Source organism: Peromyscus californicus, unplaced genomic scaffold (genome assembly GCF_007827085.1).
Source record: "Peromyscus californicus insignis strain IS unplaced genomic scaffold, ASM782708v3 Scaffold_10__1_contigs__length_136768540, whole genome shotgun sequence".
NCBI lineage: Eukaryota > Metazoa > Chordata > Mammalia > Rodentia > Cricetidae > Peromyscus > Peromyscus californicus.
Window position 1 is genome coordinate 25,853,485 of NW_026294391.1, and position 12,601 is coordinate 25,866,085.

At 43.5% G+C, this 12,601-nt stretch overlaps 1 protein-coding gene across 2 annotated transcripts in view; it reads left to right on the top strand.

Annotated features, from left to right (window-relative positions):
- Positions 1-6,655: 6,655 nt before the first annotated feature.
- Bmx (BMX non-receptor tyrosine kinase) overlaps positions 6,656-12,601 on the top strand; it is a 57,244-nt gene continuing 51,298 nt past the window's right edge. For both annotated transcript variants that reach the window (XM_052717872.1, XM_052717949.1), the window contains exon 1: positions 6,656-6,769. In XM_052717872.1, coding sequence (XP_052573832.1) covers positions 6,767-6,769 — 3 coding nt within the window. In that variant the 5' untranslated portion in view covers positions 6,656-6,766. The remainder of the gene's footprint in view (positions 6,770-12,601) is intronic.

Consider the following 12,601-nt stretch of genomic DNA (forward strand, 5'->3'; position numbering starts at 1 on the left):
TCACAGGCTTGTAACCGCATGCTTGATTGATGCAGTCTCAGGATCAAGCTCGGGGCTGTGTGCATGCTAGACCAGCACTCTCCCAAATGAGCTACACCCCCAATCCAACTTTTTGCCTTTTATCCAACATATTGATTTTCATCTTTATAACACTGAAATCTTTCCAAAGGTATTATTTCATACAAGTGCATGATCATCTTAAACACTCCATCATTTGCAGATATTTTTCTGCTTTAAGATATCAACACAAATGTTCTTGCCTGTGGATTTTGGTAAATTGCTTTCCAGGGCAACAAAGTTGCTATTCATTAAAGGGCCAGTACCTCTGGAATATTCCATGTTAGAAATTCAGAGTCATTAACCCAGAAAATCAGTTGGCTTCAAGTCAAAGACTAACTTCACATGCACCAGTGAATGGAGGCCAGTATTCTGTTGGGCAGTTCAAGACATCTACTTATATCCAGAGAAGGTGGGTACATAAAACTTCCACTTCCTCCTGGCTGAGAATCTCTTTCACAGATATTGCAGGTTCTGACCCAGAAGCTGCATTGGTGTTCCTCTCTGCCTTCTCTCTGGGGTTCTGGCAAAAATCCCAGAAAAAGCAACTTAGGACCCTCTCTTTGGAGCCACAGAACATTCCTAGAATCGATCACAAGCAAAACCATCTTGGCCCTGACAGGCTGATTCATCTCTAAAGTAGAGAAGCAGGGAAATGTAGGTGACTGACTCCCCTGATACTTACTTTAATTACCCTGATAACCTTTCTCAGCTTTCAACACTTGTAAAACTGTGTCTTCCGACCAGAAGAAGACAGCTTTGCAGATCACAGCATTGAAGTGAAGGTCAAGCCTAATTCTAATAACTTCTAGCTAACATTGTGTTTGTTGAGTTGTTTAGGGAGGGCATGTACTGACGTCTACAACTTACTTTGAATGCACCAATAATAATAACAACAACAATAATACCGTGGTTGATGGGCGAATAAAGTCATGACAAAGCCAATGTCAAGAGAATGTTAGCTGTAGAATATGGGTGGTGGTATATGGGTCTTTTGACTTCTTTTAACCTTTCTCCATGCTATCTTTCATGCTAAAATTTTGTTAAATAAATTAAAATTACAGCTGGGTGGTGATGGCACATATGCCTTTAATCCCAGCACTCAGGAGGCAGAGTCAGGTGGATCTCTGTGAGTTCGAGGCCAGGCTGGTCTACAGAGCGAGATCCAGGACAGGCACCAAAACTACACAGAGAAACCCTGTCTCAAAAAACCAAAAAAAAAAAAAAAAATTAAATTAAATAGGAAGGAGAACTGGAAAACACCCCTAAGGTTACTCCTCTTTGCCTAGTCTCTTTACTCCCAACTCTAGTACCTGGTAGAGGATCTGTGAACCAGAGCTGCCAAATCTAGTTCCAAGCTACTAGGTCATCCCTACAGCTAGCGGGATTTTTCTATGGCACGAGTTAGCCAATTTTGTTTCTGAGAAAGCCAGATAGTGAGCACTTGAGACTTCACAGGCATCAGTCTGCCGTAAGCGCTCAGGCTGCCATTACATAACAAAGGCAATCCCACACAATGATACATAAATACACGGTTGCTCTCTGCCAATTGATTTTGTTTTTAGAAAGCAGGTACGACTGACTCACTTTTCTGACTTACCTTCCACCAAGGAACTGGGGTAAACATGACTGGATGTCCACAGTTTATGTGAAGACGTCATGGGTATCTAGAAAGGTTATAACAAAGTGATTTAACAGGCCTTTCTGTACACACTCCACACATCCATCTTCTTTCACAAGGAAAAGGTTATTTGTTTCACCACTGAACCCAAGGTGTGATACATGAGTATCTTTGGGAGGGGTGATATGTTCATCTTAATTTCCAATGAGTGTGAACAATCCGTGTCAGATCCCAACTTCCAAGCAGGTTGTTTTTTTGTTTGTTTGTTAGTTTGTTTTGTTTTTTTGAGACAGGATTTCTCTGTGTAGTTTTTGGTGCCTGTCCTGGAACTCACTTGGTAGCCCAGGCTGGCCTCGAACTCACAGAGATCCACCTGCCTCTGCCTCCCGAGTGCTGGGATTAAAGGCATGTGCCACCACCGCCCGGCTCCAAGCAGGTTGTTTTAATACCAGAAGACACACATGCAACAAGTGATGGCGTTATACTCCCAATAAACACCTGCCCATGCCAGAAAGCATGGGCTACAAGAAAGCTGTTGGAGCCCTTGTAGGCTCACACTTTAGTAAAGACAGACAAATGAAATTATACATTGTATCACAAGAGAATGAGTACTAGTGGGGAGGGAGGGAAGCAGAAAAAATAAGGACTGAGCATGCTAGGTCAGGGTGGGGTTGTAGTATTGAGCTGGATGGTCAAGATAAGGTGCATTGGGAAAATGTTAGAGCAAGTCTAGGGTGAGGGACTGGAGAGATGGCTCAGCGGTTAAGAGCACTGGCTGTTCTTCCAGAGGTCCTGAGTTCAATTCCCAGCAACCATGTGGTGGCTCACAACCATCCGTAATGAGATCTGGCGCCCTCTTCTGGCCTGCGGGCATACAGGCATACATGCAGGCAGAACACTGTATACATAATAAAAAAAAAGTCTAGGGTGAGGCTATGAGCTAGGCAGATCCTGCGACAGTTAATCATCAGAAGATACAGTCAATGCAAGGGCTATGGGCCAGGTGATGGTTCTTAATGAATAGCAATAGGCCAGTTTTAGGAGTTGGTAAGATGAAATAAAGTACTGAGATGATCTAAGAGATAGTCCAAGGTGATTCATTAATTCATTAAGTGGTTTCCAGGGTGTAACCTAGGGTCTTGTGCATACTAGGCAATCACTCTGCCATCAAGCTACATCTTATATCAGTCTTAGAATTTTGTAACAGACTCTTACTAGTATGGCCTGGAACTCTCAGTGTAGCCCAAGCTGATGTTAAACTTGTGAGAGATAACTCCAGTTTAGACCAATAAGTAGCAGCAGAAGTATTGAAAGTGGTCTAATTTTTGACACATTTAGAAGATAGTGCTAGCCATGGTTCCTGAAGGTTGGAGTGTTGAGTTTGTTTTGTTTTTTGTTTGTTTGTTTGTTTGTTTGTTTTTCGAGACAGGGTTTCTCTGTGTAGCTTTGCGCCTTTCCTGGGACTCACTTGGTAGCCCAGGCTGGCCTCGAACTCACAGAGATCCGCCTGACTCTGCCTCCCGAGTGCTGGGATTAAAGGCGTGCGCCACCACCGCCCGGCAGAGTGTTGAGTTTGTAAGGAAGAGTAATAAACAAGTAGCCCAGCTTGGTTGGTCTGACCCACCAGACAGATGGAGCCACTATTAACTGAGGAGGGGAAGACTATGGGAGGAGGTAGTTGGAAGGATTAATCAGGAAGTCTGCTTTCAACATCTTAAAACTGACATATCTATTAGATATCCCAAATAGAGATGGCCACATTAACAATGGAATATGAGTCTCTGGAACCCAGGGGATCTTGGCTAAAACCTGAAAGAATCATATTTAAAATAATGAGTTAGAGGTGGATGATTCTTCCTGGTTGGCTAGCATCCGTAGTGATGGACAGTGCTGAGCAGGATGCTGCAGGAGAAAGCCATCCTCGGTCTTACCCAGATGTGGACCCATATTATTACCATACGAACCTTCTAGGCAGCATATGCCCACTGGTACATTAGTGCAAGACTGTCTGTGGGGCCATCAACTACTTATGCTTGTCTTTGAGGCCCAACTCCATGGGAGGAAATACACGCCTGGAAATATAAACCTGACCAAAAAACTTAAGGCTGGGGAGGTCACAGGCCCTAGTGGAGAGTCTATTATTGTTTTGTTAAATGGACATGTAGCTAAACTGTCCTCTAAGTATTTGTGTTTGTACCCATAAAGTAGTGCTTCTCTTAGTCTGCTCAAAGTGCTCAGAATAAATAACTTTCAGGTGCTCAGCTCTAAATGGGACAGATATGATCTGGTTACCCTTTCCAAGAACCAAAGAACAGCCCAGAAGAGGGGCCAGAGAGATCATGAGAGCCGGGGGCTGCAGAGCAGTACTATGACACCCTGTCTTCTGGATGTGGCACGGCTGTAGCAATCATGACCTCACAGCAGCTGTGACCCCCTGCACATAAAGGAAAGTAGAAGGGGTAGCGGGAGTGGGAACAGGAAGAGAGAGAAGTGACTGTGATTAAGGACATTGCACACTTGTATAAAATTATCCAAAAGTTTACAAATAAAACGTAAGTCAAATGAAATTGTTTGAGACATGGTCTCACTATGTAACCCTGGCTGGCCTGGAACTGCTATGTAGACCAGGCTGTCCCTAACCTCACTGTGATCCACCTGTCTCCGCTTTCCAAGTGCTGAACATAGCAAACAATAGAGGCCACCACTAACCTGAAACATATTCTCTCTCTCTTCCTCTCTCTCTCCCTCTCCCTCCCTCCCTCCCCTTCTCTCCCTCCCTCCCCCTCTCCTTCCCTCCCCCTCTCTCCTTCCTTCTTCCCTCCCTCCCTTTCTTTCTCCCTCCCTCCCCCTTCTCTCTTCTCCTCTCTCCTCTTTCTTCTCTCTCTCCTCCCTCTGTTCCCTCTCTGTCCCTTTATCTACTTCAGTTATAGCAGGTTCAATACCATGAGTGTAAGGGAACAAGATTCTTCATGTCACGAAGTGAAATCCCATGCTGTGTCCCTTCGGCTGTTGCTTGCTAAAGGCTTGCACAAACAAGCTTTCCAGAAAAGTGCCAAGGACCTCCCCTGTCAAAGGAGATAATAAAGACTATAATTTGAGTAAATTAAATCATTCAATTGGAATCAAAAGTTAGCAGTTAACAGAAACCACGGAAAATACAGAGCTGAAGAAAGTTTCAGGAGAAATTGCAGGGGAGGAGAATTAATAGGAGGAGGAAATAAATCTGTGGCATTTTAACTTAGAGGAAACCACTCCTCCTTGCTGCCTTTGAGTGTTTCAAGCCCCAGTGGGGTGTTGAAATCCCAGGAGATTATATGCAGTTTTTTCCATGGTTATACCACCCCCTCCTTCTCCTCCTCTAGATTATTCTTATTCTAAAATCTGCCTACCATGTTGCCATATGTAAGACATGAAGTAATTATGAATCACCATATGGAAAGAGGTACAGAATTAAATCCCTTCACCAGGTCGTTAGGTCTGTGCTTTGTTTTCTGTCATGTCTATAGCCCCTACCAGAATGATCAACGCTTGGCAGGCTATCCATATGATTTCACCAACTCAAAGAATAGCAGTGATATTAATACCACCTCTGCTTCAAAGAATACTTGTTGGAAACTCGGGGACTTTAGTCTCCATTGCCCACACAAGGCATCATCATCTGACCATATCATACGTGCTCACAGACACATTAACATGCCCACCAGTTCATTAACTTATACCGTACATCAATGCATGAGTCTAAAATGCTGAGTCTAAAATGTGCCGTCAGAGGGGGCTGGAGAGATGGGTCAGTGGTTAAACGCACTGGCTGCTCTTCCGGAGGACCCAGGCTTGATTCCCAGAACCCTCATGTTGCCTCTCAACTGTCTGTAGCTCTAGTCCTGGAGTATGCACCCTTGTCCGGCCTCTGAGGGCACTGCATGCACATGCCGTGTAGCTACACACTCAGGAAAAAAATCCACACACATAAAATAGTAAGTGATCTATTTTTAAATGCCATTAGATTTATTATACATGACCAGCCAGCATGCTCCAGAGAAAATAGTGGGATGAAAAAAGCCAAATACCCAGATGTGGTCATTATCAATAAAAACTGACAGTCACACTTTGTCTTTGTGATATCGGTGCAGCATACATTAGTAAAATCAGTCTCGTTCTCATTTTTAGACTAACTTCTTTAACTTAAATTAACTCATTTCCTGTGGGTGAACGCATGACCCACTGGTATAATTTTTTGCAAACCTTTGAAATTCCTTCAGTCTTCTGATAGCAGACAGTAGAAGAGATGTTGTAGGTCCAGGTTCCACCAGCCACTGTTTTCATTAGGAACCACAGTACCAGGTGCCCATGGCTCATTTCTTTAGCTAGGTTTGGCCTCTGAAGAAGCAAGTGTGCTTGGCCTGCTGGCTGATTCCAATTTTTAACCATTTTCAGAGGAAGACATCATATTAGATCCCATTTTTACTGACAATTCCAAACTTCTTTCTAGTCTTTAACAAAGTGTGGCTATGTGCACCTTCAGGCTTGTGGGTTTTTCTTTTTGGTTTTTTTTTTTTTATTTTTTTTATTTTTTTGTTCTCGGGCCTCCCTTTGTCCAAGTGTTGGGCTCAAGTTTTCGTTTCTTATTCTCAGTACACTTTGGCGTTACCTAATGATTTCCTGATTCTGGCTCCTGTGAGAGAAGTCAGCGTCAGAAGTCGGGTTTCACCAAGATATTTTCTTGTCCTTTCCAGCACAAAGCTCTAGAAACAAAGGCAGGGTTATCACATGTCCCCAAGAGCTGCCTGGGAAAAGCCAGAGCTGCAGTTATCAGTGTTGGAGTCTTTCTGAAATATGTTTTTGTCTCCGTGTCCATTGCATTCAATCACATCAACAAGTGTTGGCTAAGTGCTGAGCGCGGTTTCCTGTGGGATTGTGTAAGGCCCTGCAGGTCAATAAATGCTTTGGAGGCACTGCGGCGTGTAGCCATTTCTGACCCAACAGCCAGAAAAATGTGAGACAATCGGCTGCCGCTGGGGAGAGAAGACAGCTGAGGCTGAGTTCTTCGCTTCACCGTGCTGGACCCCAGAGAGACGGAAGAAGCCTGAAATGGTGCGTGGAGGTGGCCAGCAGCTGTGCAGTGTCGTAGCCTACAGAAGGATAGGTTCAGACCCAGGTGTTGTGGGGCTGGAGTTTTTAAATTTTGGAGAGCCCATCACAGTAAAAAAAATAATAACAACCACAAAATTATGAATACAGAGGTGTTGGGCTTCCCTTGGGACTCGAAAGCGAGCTTGTAATTTGGGGACCAGAGACTTAAACTGCTACTATTTCACCGAGAATTCTTCACCTTGCTCAAAATCTCACTGAGCGAGTCTGCCTGATGGGGGGCCTAGCATAACAGGTTGGATGAATGTAGCTTTTTCCTTTACTGCTTTTCTCCACACTTTTCCTTCCACACTGCCCTTGCACGGCTTTTCACGTTGTCTTCATAACTGCTCAACAAAAGACAGAGGGTTTTTTTGTTTTATTTTTTGTGTGTGTTGTTTGTTTGTTTTTAGCTATACCTTCTTTTCTTTATATTTTCCTCATGTTCTTTCAGCTACAAACGTTTACTTTTAGGTTCCTGAAGTCTCCCTAAATCTGACATCAAGACTGCTTATGGTGGAAATAGAAGTGTGGGAGGCAAATTGTCCATTTGCTCCCACAACCATAGAATGAAAAGGTTCTCATTAGCTACCGTGATTTCAGTGGACTTAAATTTCAGTGCACCTGAAACTCTAGTGTGCTCATGGGTCGGTCCCCAGAGGAGATTGTGGTTTAGGTGTGGGGTGGGACCAGACCCAGCTGTGCCTTTTACGTTTGTAATTTACTCTTTGATGATTTTATATGTGTATACAAAGTATTTTGATCAAGTATTTACTTAGTTCAGCCCCCACTGCCCTCTCTTAGTCCCCTCTCACTCCCTCTGAAGTCCTTCTTCTTCTGAACAAGGATCCCTCCTGCTTTTGTGCCATTTTGTTGGGGTCCATTGGGTTTAATCGGGGTGGCTTGCACTAGTGTGGGCAGGGGGATATTTCCTAGAGCAGCTGCCGCGGAAGAGACTGCTTTCTAAGCAGCTCCAGGAGGTATCAATGCTATCAGATGAATGGACCACCCTTAGAATCACTTCCAAGTACACATTTGGATAAGTGTTTATGGGAGTGCAAATGTACCACCCATCGAGGATGATTCAACCTGATTTGAAGTTAACTAGTCCCCAGATAGGGCCTGTAACAAACTCAAGGAACTGCTGCTCGGAATCCGTTAAAAAAAATCTGGGGGTGAGGCATAAGAAGGGAAACTTTGTCTTTGAGGAGCATGTCATTGCCTTCATTCAGTCTTCTGACTGTGCTGTGGTCTATTTGTCAACGTAAGTACCGAGCAGCCCAGAGAAAGCACAGCTCCTAAGGTGCGGGGCATTGCGCTGCCATTTTCTCATGACTTCTCAAAACCCTTCAAGACAGCTATTGTTTTTACTCCCTTTACAGATGGGGAAGCTGAGGTTTGGCAGGGTTAGGTAACGGGTCAGGTTGCGTAGAGACACATCCAGGATTTGAACCCATCCATATGTGACGCTTTTGCCTAGGGCATTGCACAGCTAAACAGTAATAAGTGCTAAACTGATGCCAGCTGATCCATTTACCACTTTTGACTTTTCTCCTGAGGAAGATGCCCAGAGGGAGTTCCCCTGAGGGAGGCAAAAAAAGAACAGGTTGCTTAGAACAAGAAAAGGCAGCTTAGAAATGCTCTAGAAGGCACAGAAGATGAATCCATGTGCAAAGCAAATATGATCTCCAACAGAAATAGCACTGGAATTCTCTCTTCATGAGAATAAAATCTCCCCTAGATGCCGTGTTTTCATAAGCTTATCTCGGAGCAGTTAAAGCATGGTTTTCCAAAATGCTGAGGATGTGAGTGTTGACATTACTGTTTCTGTCTATTTCGAGCCAAGATCAACTGTAGCTCTCTGGCCTACACAGTACCGTGTGAAACAGGGACTTGGGTTCTATGGAGCTGAGAGGCAGCATCATCAGCTTTGTTCAGCCACTTCACCTGATTCTGAATTATACTTCTTGGTCTTGTGTAAGCTTGCCATTGGATTGTATTCAGTTGTTTAGCAGAAAGATAAACAGGACCTTGGGCAAATATTTGACTATTAAAGTTGTCACGGGGATGTCTAGTTTCTCTTTCAAACCCCTGCCCGGTCTTGAGGTGTAGTCCCTCCCTCCTCCCGCCTAGTCTTTTCTCTCCACTGCCCATCCAATACATTTATCACTTTACTTTCTTAGCACCAATCAATCAATCAAAATCTATAGCTAAATGGCATGTAAATAAGACAATGAACCAAGTAAAGGGTAAGGAACTGCTGCCCCAGCTCTCCATTCTAAAGAACAAAGCCTTAAAAACACCACCTTGAACGGTTCAGGAAATAGTTTTCCGTTAAGCAGAGCTGTGCGCTGGGCCCATTTAACACATCTCGTCTTCTCCTGTCTCCTCCTCCCCTCCTTCACTACTTGCCATTTACTCCCACTTTCAAGGCTGCATTTTTTTTTTTACCAGCATTCAAAATGTGGGTTATAATCCATCTATAGATTCTGTTTCTAGAGCCAAGGATGAAACCCAGGGCCTTGCACATGGTGGACAAGCATTCTTTACCTCTTCCATACTGCACCCTAGCCTAGAGTTTTACTATTTAACACTGCTTTGAGGAGCCTGCTGAATAATTATTTCCAAGTCATGTCTTTCTGAGAGTTCTCTTGAAAGGTCCCTTGCACTGGTTTCATTAGACCAATATTTATGTCTAGTTCCCTCAACAGTGTGCCTTATTAAGGTGGCAGTAGCTTTGGTTGAATGTAGATCTCTCTCTCTCTCTCTCTCTCTCTCTCTCTCTCTCTCTCTCTCTCTCTCTCTCTGTGTGTGTGTGTGTGTGTGTGTGTGTGTGTGTGTGTGTGTGTGTGCGCGCGCGCATTTGGGTCTCTTTGTCTCTGTCTCTCCCTGCCCCTCCCTGACTCTGGCCTTCCCTCTCTTTGAGACAGGATCTCACTGTGTAGCCTTTGCTTGCCTGGAGCTCAGTATGTAGACTAGGCTGGCCTGGAATTCACAGAGATCCTCCTGCCTCTGCTTCCTGAGTACTGGGATTAAGGCATGTGCCACCATGCCCAATTATTTTTTAGTATGTCCAGTGCCATGGTATGAACATGTCTAAGGCAAGACAGAAGAATTTAGCTCCCTGGCTATTGGATCACTGGTTTGTAGTTTGGGCAAAGTTGCTTACGATGTTATGGCTCCGTATTTCATTAGTAAAAGTGATTTTGAGGGTTACTCTAAGCTTTCACATCCAGTGGCTGCTTCTTGTGTTTAGGTTAGAGTTGTCTCAGGTTTAGATCGCACAATGACCATGTTCTTTTCTATCACTGGTATCCTCATCAAGAATGTGGACTGTGGAGCTAAGTAACAAGAATTCAAATCCCAGTTCTAACACATTAGCAGTGTGACTTGGTGTTCTGCGTAGTTTCGAGAATGATCTACGATAGCTGTATTTGCAGTTTCGAATGGATGTGTTTATTCAGAATTTAGCAAACAAACAAATAAAATAAAGAAATAACCAGTGGCAGATAGACAGAAGCAAGTTATAGATAGATAGCAAAATGTCAGCAAGCCGAGTTTTCACAACAGCCAACAGGGACAAGTGGAGTAGCCCAGTGGAGAGAGCAAACAAAGTTGGCAACATCAAATTGGAGGCTAACGTCTAGCAAAAAGCGACTGGAGTTTCTCACTGAGAGTCTTCCCTCTGAGCTTCTGGCTTCCCAGTCCCACTGCAGGGATTTTTATACCTTGAGATAAACAATGGTAACCTCTGTTGGAAGTTGTTTATCTTTTAGCTATTTTCGAGGACACAAGTTTTTGTTTGGTTGGTTGGTTGGTTTTGTTTGGTATTTTGAGACAGCGTTTCTCTGTGTAGCCCTGACTGTCCTGGAACTCACTCTGTAGACAAGGCTGGCCTCAAACTCAGAGATTCGTCTGCCTCTGTCTCCTGAGTACTGGGATTAAAGGCGTGTGCCAATACCCTTTGTTGCTTACAGTTTTTCCCTCTTTCTGTTACAGAGCCAGGGAGCCAGCCTGACTCAGGACAGGGAGTTTGGAGGACACTAGATAAAACATGCTTGAATATGAGACAGAGGAGGTCAACTGACTCCCAGAACCCACTTTTAATAAGCTTGAACAGCACCTGACAATTTACCAATACAATGTAAATTACATCTGGGCAATGTGTTTTTCTATTGCGACTTTGTCACTGAAACTACAATATACTCTACAGTAGGACTGTCACAGGATAGAAGTTTCGAACACTAGCCTGGCACAGGATTAGTTGTGCCAGGACATGCCTAATAGAATGGAGGTACAATAGCTTATTCCTAAGGTGTGCATGGCTGTGTGTCATACCCCATCACAGGGTGATTATAACCAACAAATAAACATTTCTGAAATGTCCTAAATTGTGTCTGGTATACAATGAGCCCTTGAATGTTGGCAAGGATTATTATTACTAAAATGTTTTTGTGTACTTCAGGGTTATTATCAATGTCCCTCATCATATAATAACTTTCATGATTTTTCTTTTGGGTCTGGAGAGAAGTTTCAGCAGTTAAGAGTGTATACTGTACTGGTCTGGCAGAGGACCTGAATTGGGTTTCCAGAATCCACATTAGATGGCTGACACCTGCCTGCAACTCCAGCTCCAGGGGATCCTACGATGGCACCCATACTCACATGAGCATATCTATGTGTACACACACACACACACACACACACACACACACACACACACACACTTTTTAAAATAAAATAATCTTTTTCTTTTCAATTTCTCCTTCTTCAGGCTGTTTATAGTAAAATGAATGGGCTCTACTGAGTTCTTTCATCCCATATAGTTCTTTTTGAAACCTTGACTTTGGTGCCCATAGCATGCCAGGTATTTCATTTAAGTGACTTCATGCAAGAGGACTCTAACATATCTCATTTTACAAATCAGGACAGTAAAATAGAAGAAAAAAGGGCCTGGTCCAGGTGCTACAGCCAGCAAATGGCAATCATATAATCTTTGAACCTTTGGAGTCTACTGCTGCATAACGCCCTTACATATCATTTAGTCATGAAACCTATCTCACACGTATTTATTGTCACTCAGGGTCACAGAAAGGTGACTTTTATTTCTGGAACCAGTCACTCAGTGTCAGACATCTTTTGGGTTGAAGGTCAGACCTGCCAACTAGAAATACCACATTGCACTTACTCTCACAAGATCATTTCCTTGTGAATCTTAAATAACCACATGATTATGAGCCATACAAATTCAACATGCAGCTTTTATGTATGTAATTACTAGCATGATAGTTTCTGGTTTCATTGTATTTATTTTTGTTAGGTTTTGTTTTTACCTCCCCTCTGTGTAGTTTGATATGCTTATGGAAATAGGCAGCATGGACTATTTGGTAAGCAAATTGATGTTTCTATTCTATGTGGGTGGTTATTATGAGAGTCCTGTCAGATCCCACCCACTCCTGTATGGAAATAGATTTCTGTTTAATACTAAGCAGGTTTCATGTGTCAGCATATTGTGAAAGAGTCTTCTTTAACTCTTGCTTCCTACCTGAACTTCCTTTCAGTGATGGTGGCCATAGCAGATGCTGCGGGTCACTGAACAGGCCTTTGAGTCCACAGGAGTGCCTGAGCCCTCTTTAACTGCTATCCCAATACGAAGGAGGAGATGCTGCATTTCTAAAAATTAATCAAGTATCACTTCCTTTAGAAAGTGGGGCCACTTCCTGTAGAAAGTGGGGCCACAGGCCTTCCTTCAGTTTGGACCTCGATTTAGCCGCAAAGAAGAATGAAATTACAACA